Source organism: Vespula vulgaris, chromosome 12 (assembly GCF_905475345.1).
Source record: "Vespula vulgaris chromosome 12, iyVesVulg1.1, whole genome shotgun sequence".
NCBI lineage: Eukaryota > Metazoa > Arthropoda > Insecta > Hymenoptera > Vespidae > Vespula > Vespula vulgaris.
In genome coordinates this window covers 539,926-553,057 of record NC_066597.1, presented here as the reverse complement: position 1 = coordinate 553,057, position 13,132 = coordinate 539,926, and the positions used below count along the sequence as shown (strand labels likewise).

Sequence of the window (13,132 nt, the reverse complement as noted above, 5' to 3'; positions counted from 1 at the left end):
ATTTCCGTGGTAAATTTCATTAAAAAAAAAAAAGTGATATTCAATAAACACTAAAAGACCATTAACTAAAGAAACATAATGATTGGTGTAAAGAAGAACCAATCATCGAAGAGTTGTATAGTCTATTGAAAACACATCACAGTGGTAACGTAAATATATTTTACTTTCGTATATAAATCTATTAGAATATAATCGGAATATATGAAATCACTGCGAAACATAAATGGACAATATAATATCATTTCTTGTAGAATTTATCAGAACTCTTTAATAGAAACATCGATACGCGTATCTCTCACTATCTATATACATACTTGATAGAGGAGTTACGTATTATCAATATTTTTGTAATAACATAAAATCCCCACTTCGTTATATTTTCGTGTTATGTGTAAAAATCGAATGATCAATAATTTTATTTATAAATTCATGTAACCAACGTGGCCAATATTCGTAAGTTTCAAATGAACGTACTGCACATCCAAGTTGCGCACAGGTTTCTACTTCTGAATCTGATCCAATCGAACTAGACTTAACCTCTGAACGTGAACGAAACGCTCTATAATCATCGATGGTTAATACACACGAACGAATAGTACAAATAGGTCTTAAAGCAACTATATATTAATGTTTAATAAATAGTATTTATATACGAAAGACTATATGCATCGAGAATGTCACTGCAACACTCCTTTTCTGTCCACTTTTATTAATCGGACACTAAATTTTCTCTGATGCTGTTACTCATTGTACTATTATCATGGCGGTGGTCCGTCTGTATGATTCTACTATTTGTCGGCTATGTGCGGAAGATAATGGCAATGGAGAATTATTATATAGGGGCGAGGGTGATGATCCCGATTTAAGTTCTATGGTGAATCGCTATTTACCATTAAAGGTACGAAAGACTTTTAAATATACTCGAATATTAGACTACAACTTGACTTCCTACTGCTCACTAAATGATCCATATGGGGGCTCCACCGGTTTTCGGAGTTTATCGACTACTACACAGATCAAATATTCAATATCGTTCTTGATAATCAATTATCATTAAGTGAGCACCGTAAAAATTAATCTTTATTGATATAAAAATAATGACGCTGAAAAATGAATACATATTCCCTTTTGTTACTATTTACATCTTTACATATACTCTTTCATTATTGGTTAAAAAACTCGTATTCAACGAACACGTGTTTATTTTATCCTATCTACTTCTTCGTTTAATGAACTATTATCATCGTGATAAAATCATTAATTTAACATATAATATTTTATGAAAAGATCAAAGATTTGAGAAACATGATAAATTATTTTAAGCAGTTCTATTATATTATTTTAAAGTGTTGGGTTGGAAACTATTTTCTTATTATTTTATTTTATAAAGAAATGAATATAAAAATTGGTAATATACGTATACAATATATATGAACTAAATTCATTGATTATATTTCATAATCTGATAGCACTTTATAAAATTTTTGTTCTTTTTAGATTCGAGATGATGGCAAATTACCTAGAACAATTTGCCCTGGCTGTAATATTCAGCTGGAGGCTACTGTACAATTTTTTAAATTGTTGGTGGATGGGCAACAAAAAATTCGAGAAATGTGGAAACATCAGGTCGAATTGCAAAGAAAAGCAGAAAGAGAACGTTTACGTATTGAGAGGCAAAATACAGAAGTTATTACAGGGTTACCAGATTCGGATAATGACATAAAAAATAATGAAGACAATCAATTAGAACAACAAATAATCATTAAAGGTAATAGAATATATTTTAGTCTGAAAATATTTATAATATTAATGATTATCTTTTAGTAATGCCTGATGGATCCTTATATACTGCTGAACATGAAATAAGCTTGCAAATGGAAGGCTTAAATAAACCAAGAAGAAAAAGAGGCCGCCCTCCCAAAGTTCACACTGATATGGAATCTAAGGTTTGTAATAAGAGAGTAATGTATTTGAATATATTTATATATTTCTATTTTGTTCAAACTTTATATATTTTTTAGGTAATTTTAAAAGAAGATATAGAAGGAGCAAGTCAAGGTGAAGAAGATAAACAAGAGGAAGAAATTGAAGAGGTAGATGGTGATGGTAGACGTCGTAGGAAGCGTAAAGTTCCCAAAAGGTGAAAAAGAATATAAATATACCAAATGCATATTTTGCATCAAATGTTACCATATCATAATAATTATAAATGAAAAATAGGTTTATGGAAGCTGTTCAAGGCAAAGAATTGGAAAGAATATTTAAGGAAGAAGGTGTTATAGATGAAGAAGAAGATGAAGAAGCTGATCCTTTTGAAGATCCTGAAGAGCGATTAAATGTCTCAATTCCAGACGGTCAAGAAGGTTAATTTTAATATATTTAGTAATTACTTAATATAATTTCTTTTTTAAAAATTATTGAAAATATTAAGTCAGTAGTATATAACAAACACTTAATATTATGGATTATTATTATGATTAGAGTAAAACTAATTAAGAAAATTTTTTAGAAATAATTGGACACTTAGAAACTGAAGAAGGAAAGGATTTAGGAGAATTAGTAATTGTAAATCGTGGAAGAGGCCGTGGTAGACCAAAATTGCGACGTCGAAAAAACAAATTTACTTGCCAATTATGTGGTAGAGGTTTTTTACAACGTAGTAGATATATTGTACACAAGTAGGTATATATATTTTTTTATAAACAAATAATTATTGTTTAATGAGTTTCATTGTTTTATTATATAAGTAATAAAATTTTGATTAAATGTTTTTGAATTATAGGAGTTTTCATAAAAGTGTAAAATACGAATGTAGAGAGTGTAAGAAGTTATTTACGAATAAGGACAATTTTGCACTGCATCAAAAAATGACCCAACATGCGGGATGTTGTATTACAGAAATTAGTGATGAACATGATAATCATCAAAACCAAATGGTTGAAAATAAACATTCAATATCGAATAATATGTTGTTCCATGAAACTAAGGATTTAGGAAGTACATTTATAAATGAACAGAATATGGAAATAGTCACAGAAACTTCAGACAAAAATATAGGAAATAATTCAAATATTATGTGTGGAAAATGTGAAAAAACATTTCAGACAAAAGAATCATATGAATTACATGTAAAAATAATTCATGAAAACGAGAAGCCATTTATTTGTAACATTTGTAATAAAAGTTTTGCTTATCAAACCAATTTAAAAGGACACATGCTTACTCATGAGGTATGTAAGAAATATAGAAAACGTAAAAAAAGATATCATAGATACAATTTTAGAAAAAAGTACATTGAATTATATATTGGTATTCAATAATGTTAAAACAAGAATCATATAAACATTTTTATTAAAGGGAAATAAATCAGATAAAGGATATCCATGTGATATTTGTGGAAAAGTATTAAATCATCCAAGTTCTGTTGTATATCATAAAGAAGCTGAACACAATAATGGTCGTCGTTTTGTATGTAATAAATGTGGGAAGAGTTTTAAACATAAGCAATTATTACAACGTCACCAACTTGTACATTCTGATGATCGACCTTATGTATGCAAATCATGTAATGCTAGTTTTAAAACAAAAGCAAATTTAATTAATCATCAGTCTACACATACAGGAGAGAAAAAATATTTTTGTGAAATATGTGGTCAACAGTTTGCTCATAAAACTAGTCTGACTTTACATTATAGGTAATTACATTGGTTGTTACGATTATATTATATTATTGCAATATGTCATTTTATCTGTTATTTTATTTGTTATTTTGTTTTTTATTTTAACACAATGAAATGGTTTAGGTGGCATACTGGTCATAAGCCATATACTTGTGAAGTTTGTCACAAAAGTTTTTCTCAAAATGGTAATCTTCAAGAACATATGCGCATACATACTGGAGAGAAACCATACTGTTGTGATTATTGTGGACGTAAATTCACAACTTCGTCACAATTTAAGTTACATGTTAAACGTCATACTGGTGAACGTCCATGGAAATGTGAGTTTTGTGCCAAATGTTTTCTACATAAAGATACATGGAAGTGTCATGTACGTAGACATAAAGGAGAAAGACCTTTCCAATGTGCGCATTGTAATCGTGGATTTACAGAACAATGGGCTTTAAAAAAACATCTTCGATTACACACAGGTATTAATTCATATAAGTAATATGTAGGTACTTCATGTTTTGAGTTATATTATTTATTGTTTTTATACTTCATATTAAATTTATTGTACAGGTGAAAAACCGTATTCTTGTGATGTTTGTGGAAAAGCTTTTGCTGATTGTTCTAACTTAACAAAACATAAAAAGGTAATTTATAATTTAAGACATTAATAGAGTATATATAATTTTTGTACATAATAAAATATATACATATATAAAATAAAAAACAATTCATTGCACAGGTGCATAGAGAAAATAAAGTTCTAACATTAGGTGAAATAACTGAAGGTTCTGCAGTTGGTGAAGTATGGCAAATCTTACCAGGCTCCCAAGAAACAGATGAAAATTCGTTGAGTGATCAAATGGCTCAAGTCATTACGGCGGAAGAAACGTCTGCAGATGGAATACAACAAATTATTTATGTCTCCTATCAAGATCCTGATGATCCTAATTTATCAAGAACATTACATTTTGGTATCATTATAATTTACTTATGCTGTCGGGCTAAATATAAAATACATTTAGTTATTTGAAAAATAAAGATAATATAAATTACGTTTAATTTATAGTTGATACTGGTATGATTCGTGAAAAAGGAATGGTAAGCGCTCCAGGACATTCTTTACCTCATTTGGATGTTGAAGATGAAATACTCCCCGATCAACCGCATAATAATACAGCCAATACTTCAGATGAACGAATGGATATGGAACTATCAGAGCCAGATTTACAATTACAAGTAAAATAAATATAATATAAAAAAATTGTAAATATATGTTAATATCGATAAAATAATCATTGAATTTTGCTTTTTCCAGATTACAGATGAAGAAGGTAATCCAATTCCACTTTCTATACATGACGCAAGACAATTATTGTCACAAGGACAATTTGTTAGTCAATTAAATGATGGTCAAACTATTAGAGTTCATTCAGGTGTAATTACTCAAGAGTTTGCAGGATCTTTAGGTGTCCATGTAAATCACAATAGTAATGTGAATAATACTACAATCAATGAAGTAAAAACAAGTTCAATATCAACTATACAAACAGATGCAGAAGCAATTGTCAAAGCATTAGAAGTAAGTTGTGTTTTTTATGTTTGTATAAATCTTTTTTAGTCTTGTATAAAGCATATTATATGGTATGCAAAGTGATGTTATTTATAAATAGTGTTGATTCCAAGTTTCATTGAATAAATTTGGTTATTTAGGATGAAGATACGGATGCAACAGCTGTTGCTACTATAAATCAAATGGGAGGTGAAGATCAGACAGAAATATCAGATGGACAACAAGCTATAGAATTTACAACACATGATGGACAAAAAGTTCGACTTGTTACTTCATACCATGTTGATCCGTTGCAACTTGCTTCAGAGTACCTGACTATTGTATAAAAACAATAATTTGTATAGTAAAATAATTCTTAATAAATAGAACAAAAAATACTGATAGGCTAATCAGTAAAAAAGTTAATTATAAATAAATATAATATGTAGTAAATACTATAGCTTAAACTTATTACTTATCTTATAAATTGTAGCTACTACAATCATTAATAATGTATATGCGAGTAGAAGTAATGAAATCGAATCTACTTTTTATTTTATTTTGATTACATACACCTTATGTAATAAATGCCCACAAGAGTGTGTAAATTTATTTTAAATCATTTGGCATAATTGTTTAAATATAAATTAAAAAATTTAATTATTCGTTTAAATGAAACAAATAATATCATAAGGAGTATAAAAAATTAATATTTAAACAGTAGGAAAATCACTTAAATATTATAAAGACGCGTGCGAGAAACTTAAAGTAATTTTACTTTTAAGTTATCTCAGTACTTATAAATCTTAATTTCAATCATCGTTAGCTTCGTGTAATATCAACATATTCGGGTTTATGAATAACTTTGACAATTACAAAATTAGTTTTCTTTTGTATTTCGACGAACACATCGTAGCTCTCTATTTCTAAATGCGAAAGCTTAAAAATTAATATTTTCGATAATTTTGTACTTATTTAAACAAATTTTTAATGAACACGGAGCACAGCAGATTAATATTTAAACAATAGTACAATCATTTAAAGATTACAAATATCGCAACGTGCGAGAAATCTAAAATAATTTCAATTTAAAATTACAATACTTTGAAATTTTTATTTCGTTTAATATCAACGTTTAATCTCAATATGTATGGGTATTTTGATAACTTTGACAATTATCGAGTTAGTTTTCTTTTTGTATTCAGACGAGTGAACATCGTAGTTCTATCTTTTTAAACGCGGAAGTTTAGAAATTAATACTTTTAATAATTTTCCTATTATTCAAACAATCTTTTATGTACGCGGAATACAATAAACTATATTTAAACAATAATAGACTTACATATTCAATATTTAAACAATTAACATTACACAGAACGTGAGGAACTTAAAATAATTTTAATATACAATAAAATACTTCAAAATTTTGATTTGAGATCCTTAGTTACGTGTCAACAAAATCAAACCTATTATAGACTTTAACAATAACTGGATGAGTCTTCCTTTATACTCCGAAAAGTAAACATCGAAGAACCCTCGAGATGATTATCGCTTAAGTAACAATGAAGAGTTAAAGTAAATAAACTACAGTATTATACGTTTCGAAAAGACGGTGGGATATCTGTGACGTCAACAGAATCATATCTTTAACAACAATTGGATCAGTATGAATTTGTATACGTACGAGTAAACGTCGAAGACGCTTCGGGAAGTCTTTCCTTTAAGTATCAACGAATAGTTAAAGCAAATAAGATCCAATATAATATATCTTACGAATAATTTATATAATTTCCTTTATTAAAGATTCAAAATTTTCAACTGGCGGTCCTCGACTGCCTGTGACGTGAATAAAATAGGACTTTTGAGCAGTTACTAATTCAGTTTGGCTTTGTACTCCGACGAGTGTACACCATAGTTTTCACAGGACGCGATCCCTGCAGAAAATGACGAAGAGTTAATGTCAGTATGTGATTATATTACTCATTTTTTCAATATTCTACACAATTCCTTTCACTTTAGATTTGAATTCTACATTTGCAGTCCTTCAATGCACGTGACGATAACAAAATCAGATTTTTGACCGACTTTGACAGTTACTAGTTCAGTCTTGCTTTCAAATTCGACGAATACACATCGCAGTTCTCGCAGTACGCGTTCTCCAGTACGTATTCTCTAGTAATAACAAAGAGTTAATGTAAGTATATTGTTATCACTCATTCCTTTTATATTGTATACAATCTATTTCATTTTACGATAAAATGGTAAAGTGGGGATACTCTCCTACCCGTGTGGACAATAAAATAGGACCTTTGACTGACTTTTACAGTTTCTAGTTCAGTTGTATTTTGGACTTCGACGAGGGAACTTAGAAATTTTCGCGGATACCATCCCTTCCACGATTTACGAAGAGTTTACGCAAGTACAATATTCTATCACTCATATTTTCGAAATTCTATACTATTTTTTTTCTTTCAGACTTCGATTTTGCACTTTCGGGGACTTTGAAAATCTATCTCGAAGAATGGACATAAAAAGTTTCGCCGATGCCATTCGTGCAAGTATCAGGGAACAGTTAATTCGTATATACAACAGTTTATTTGATTTCAGACTAAATTTGCGAAGTGGGGAGACGGTCTCGAGAGACGACAACAATATGGGACCTCTGACCGACTTATACAGTCACTAGTTCAGTTGTGTTTTGGGCTCCGACGAGGGAACTTAGAAATTTTCGCGGATACCATCCCTTCCACGATTTACGAAGAGTTTACGCAAGTACAATATTCTATCACTCATATTTTCGAAATTCTATACTATTTTTTTTCTTTCAGCCTTCGATTTTGCACTTTCGGGGACTTTGAAAATCTATCTCGAAGAATGGACATAAAAAGTTTCGCCGATGCCATTCGTGCAAGTATCAGGGAACAGTTAATTCGTATATGCAACAGTTTATTTGATTTCAGACTAAATTTGCGAAGTGGGGAGACGGTCTCGAGAGACGACAACAATATGGGACCTCTGACCGACTTATACAGTCACTAGTTCAGTTGTGTTTTGGGCTCCGACGAGGGAACTTAGAAATTTTCGCGGATACCATCCCTTCCACGATTTACGAAGAGTTTACGCAAGTACAATATTCTATCACTCATATTTTCGAAATTCTATACTATTTTTTTTCTTTCAGCCTTCGATTTTGCACTTTCGGGGACTTTGAAAATCTATCTCGAAGAATGGACATAAAAAGTTTCGCCGATGCCATTCGTGCAAGTATCAGGGAACAGTTAATTCGTATATACAACAGTTTATTTGATTTCAGACTAAATTTGCGAAGTGGGGAGACGGTCTCGAGAGACGACAACAATATGGGACCTCTGACCGACTTATACAGTCACTAGTTCAGTTGTGTTTTGGGCTCCGACGAGGGAACTTAGAAATTTTCGCGGATACCATCCCTTCCACGATTTACGAAGAGTTTACGCAAGTACAATATTCTATCACTCATATTTTCGAAATTCTATACTATTTTTTTTCTTTCAGCCTTCGATTTTGCACTTTCGGGGACTTTGAAAATCTATCTCGAAGAATGGACATAAAAAGTTTCGCCGATGCCATTCGTGCAAGTATCAGGGAACAGTTAATTCGTATATACAACAGTTTATTTGATTTCAGACTAAATTTGCGAAGTGGGGAGACGGTCTCGAGAGACGACAACAATATGGGACCTCTGACCGACTTATACAGTCACTAGTTCAGTTGTGTTTTGGGCTCCGACGAGGGAACTTAGAAATTTTCGCGGATACCATCCCTTCCACGATTTACGAAGAGTTTACGCAAGTACAATATTCTATCACTCATATTTTCGAAATTCTATACTATTTTTTTTCTTTCAGACTTCGATTTTGCACTTTTGGGGACTTTGAAAATCTATCTCGAAGAATGGACTTAGAAATTTTCGCGGATACCACTCGTGCAAGTATTAAGAAACAGTTAATTCGTATATACAACGGTTTATTTGGTTTTGGATCAAACTTGCGAAGGGGGGATACTCGGCTTCGAAAGACGACAACAGTATCGGACCTCTGACCGACTTATACAGTTACTAGTTCAGTTGTGTTTTGGACTTCGACGAGGGAACTTAGAAATTTGCGGATACCATCCCTTCTACGATTTGCGAAGAGTTTACGCAAGTCGATATTACGCAATACAATATTTTATCACTCATATTTTCGAAATTCTATACTATTTTTTTTGTTTCAGACTTCGAGTTCGCTCTATCTGGTACTTGGAAAGCTATCTCGAAGAGTGGACTTAGAAATTTTTGCACCTTCGAGGGTCTTTGACTATCTATCTCCACCAATGGACTTAGAAACTTTTCCACCTTCGAGGGTGTTTGCCAATTTGTTTCCACAAGTGGACTTAGAAATTTTAGCAAGAAGCGATTCGAGGAAGTACTAATGAAGTGGCGACGTAAGTATATTTTCTATTATTCATATTTTCATAATTCTCTACTATTTTTCTTGTCTCATACTTCGATTCAGCACTCTCGGGGGACTTTATCTATGTTCAGGAGTGGACTTAGAAATTTCCGCACTATCGGGGGACTTTGACAATTTATCTCCAGGAGTGGATTTAGAAATTTTCGCACTTTCGGGGGACTTTGAAAATCTATCTCCACGAGTGGACTTAGAAATTTTCGCACTCGCAGAGGACTTTGAAAATCTATCTCCGCCAGTGGACTTAGAAATTTCTGCACTTCGGGGAACTTTGAAAATCTATCTTCGCCAGTGGACTTAGAAATTTTCGCACTCGCAGAGGACTTTGACAATCTATCTCCACGAGTGGACTTAGAAATTTTCGCACTTTCGGGGGACTTTGAAAATCTATCTCCAAGAGTGAACTTAGAAAATTTCACGCATTAGAGGTACACCGTCTATCTCCAAGTGTGGACTTAGAAATTTTCGCACTTTCGGGGGACTTTGAAAATCTATCTCCAAGAGTGAACTTAGAAAATTTCACGCATTAGAGGTACACCGTCTATCTCCAAGTGTGGACTTAGAAATTTTCGCACTTTCGGGGGACTTTGAAAATCTATCTCCAAGAGTGAACTTAGAAAATTTCACGCATTAGAGGTACACCGTCTATCTCCAAGTGTGGACTTGGAAATTTTTGCACCTTCGACCGTCTGGGAATCTATCTCCACGAGTGGACTTAGAAATTTTCCCACCTTTGAGGGTCTTTGACAATCTATCTCCACGAGTGGACTTAGAAATTTTCGCACTCTCCAGGGACTTTGAAAATTTATTTCCGCCAGTGGACTTAGAAATTTTCGCACTCGCAGAGGACTTTGACAATCTATCTCCATGAGTGGACATAGAAATTGTTGCTGGATGCCACTTGTGCGAGTATTAACGAAGACTTTAAGTAAGTATATTTCTCTATCACATATTTGTTGATGCTTTACACAGTCTTTTATTATAACAGTGATACTGACTATTTTGTTTCTATTTTTATATTTCAGAACCTCGTTGCAGTCGCGCGCGTAGTAATGAAGAAATCGAGGCTTTGTATCGCTAAAATAAAAATAGAAGCAGTGCTTGTTCGTTCGCGTTTCGCGATTTAAACCATAAGTGTTTTTGCATAGACTGAGTGCAATGCAGTCTTTAGAGTCAGTGTTTGTTCGCGAAGTTTCTTGATTTTTTAACAGTCGCATAGACTGTACTTATAAAATATAGTAGAGTTTCGTTAAGTAAATTCAGTGACCGTACGTTAATAAATAACTACCGTGAATTAGAGTCAGTGCATCACTGAAGTGGATCTCAACCTACTTCGATGTCGACCTACCTCATTTTCAACCAACTACAAATCATCCACCCTCAATTTCTACCTAAGTCGCGGTCCAGTGTTTTGGAGCCGTCGCAGAACTTCTTAAGTAGTAAGTTAATTTTTGAGTACCTCCGATCACTCAATCATGTCGAGGACGAAAGGTCCGAATCGGCACGGGTGATTGGTTGTAATTAATTAGTAGAAGAGCAATGAGTGACCACGAGTAAATTTCTTCGGAGATTTACTCGTGAATGGTTCGTTATTTTTTGATTTATTTATTAGATCAGGATAGAGTCTTCTTGGTTAAACGCGTTAGTTATAATTATTTCAAATTTTAAATATTTAAATGCATTTTTAAATAATTTTCTCTCACCAAAATAGTGAAGAATCGCGATATTTGCGAATTTTAATAATGAATAAGCAAGAAGACATTCGCGATGGATTCTCTCGATTACAAGCGAAATTGTATAATTTATTTTCTAATAGTTGAAATAAGTGCTTGTAAGAAGGAGCGTCCAATGATTTTTCAGTACATTTTTATATAAAGATCAATCAATTTTATTAATAAAAGAAAAGTCTCAATAGAGTCATTGCTTTTGAAAGAATAAAGTAGAGTAGAGTCGTTGATAAAAGATAAAGAGACTTGTAGAATCACTACGCGTAGAACATAGAATAAGTTAATCAATTTTTAGCTTAGGATTTTCAGCAATTAATATATTAATTCTCGTTTCTCTTCCGATGCTTTCTCGATTTTTCGTTTCAGATTTGGTTTAGAGTTATGTTAGATTTATTAGTTTTCTTTCACATCTTAGAATAAGGGTCGGTTTTAGTTCTTTGATATTGACGATAGTTATCGAATATGTTCTATAGTTGTGATTAGGGCACGAAGCAATGAAGAGGCTATATGCCGAAGAGGCCCCCACAAATTGTGGCTCAAGAGGGCAACTATTAAACTATTGAGTTATTTTCGAAGGTTCTACAGAACTTTTCGAAAATGGCTTTTATTCATGTTTTAATTTTACCATGTTGTCACTCAAAATGCTCTTATATAGAAGTAATGTAGATTTGAGAAACTGAGACGACGTAATATTCTATCTCCCATTTTACATTGCCACGCGCACGCGAATAAAATTTTTGCATATATTATGCATTTTTATTATTAAAGTCGAGTAATCGCGTTTTTCTTTTTGAAATTTTAATTAAAATCATAATTTTATTTTAATAAAATCTTCATTAAAGTCGAGTCATAAATTTTTCACTTTTAATTTTTTTTAAAGTTCAATTAAACTCATAATTTTATTTATATAAAATCAAATTTTATTTGCTTGAAATATAAATTAGATTACGCCGGTAATGCGTATTTTAGAGTAGAGTCACCGTCATTCGAACACTCACGTGAGTGATTAAAAATCCCACAGACTTCGTTTTATTGAAAGGCAATTATTTGATCATGCCAATTTCGCGAATTTTAGAGTAGAGTCACCGTCAGCTCATGGGTTTCCAGATGCAGCAACGTCCCGCGGTATGACCTGGATCAGAAGAACTTGAAATATAAAAATCGAATTTAAATTATATCTCAAGTATTAATGGGCGAATGACTGCATATTACAACGTTTCTCCAAAATCTCTGTTTTATTTAAAGTCTCGGGTGGGACCCTTGGGAGGGGCCCTTGGGTGTGGGCCTTTGTGCGGGTTACTGTCTCAGTATCTTCCAGAGTTCCTTTTCTCTTCTTTTCTTCTTCTCCTCTTCTGTATTTATCTATTTCCTTCTCGTTTCCTCTCTTATTCTTTTTCTGTTTCAGATTAGATTGTCATTTCGAGGAGTGGACTTAGAAATTTTTGCAAGGTACTATTAGAGCGAGTATTAATGAAGAATCGACAGAAGTATATTTTCTATTACTCATATTTTCATAATTCTATACTATCTCTTTTGTTTTAGACTTAGATTCTGCACTTTCAGGGGACTTTAAAAATCTATCTCCATGAGTGGACTTAGAAATTTTCACACCCTTGAGGGACTTTGACAATCTATCTCCACGAGTGGACTTAGAAATTTTCACAGGATGACATTCGAGCGAGTATTAACGAAGAC

General features: G+C 32.2%; 1 protein-coding gene across 3 annotated transcripts; it reads left to right on the top strand.

The window, feature by feature from the left end:
* The first annotated feature begins 82 nt into the window (after positions 1–82).
* LOC127068020 (zinc finger protein 271-like) lies at positions 83–5,618 on the top strand. 3 transcript variants are annotated; one of them, XM_051003592.1, is made up of 14 exons: positions 83–898; positions 1,498–1,768; positions 1,825–1,946; positions 2,022–2,140; positions 2,221–2,363; positions 2,510–2,678; positions 2,783–3,230; positions 3,358–3,695; positions 3,804–4,150; positions 4,242–4,315; positions 4,411–4,642; positions 4,738–4,907; positions 4,987–5,250; positions 5,382–5,618. In XM_051003592.1, the coding sequence occupies exons 1-14, from the start codon at positions 761–763 to the stop codon at positions 5,565–5,567; spliced, it is 3,021 nt and encodes a 1,006-aa protein (XP_050859549.1). In that variant the 5' UTR covers positions 83–760; the 3' UTR covers positions 5,568–5,618. The 3 variants fall into 3 exon arrangements, with proteins under 3 accessions (XP_050859549.1, XP_050859551.1, XP_050859550.1); XM_051003594.1 differs by lacking the exon at positions 83–898 and adding an exon at positions 973–1,057; XM_051003593.1 differs by lacking the exon at positions 83–898 and adding an exon at positions 1,094–1,408.
* The last annotated feature ends 7,514 nt before the right edge of the window (positions 5,619–13,132 follow it).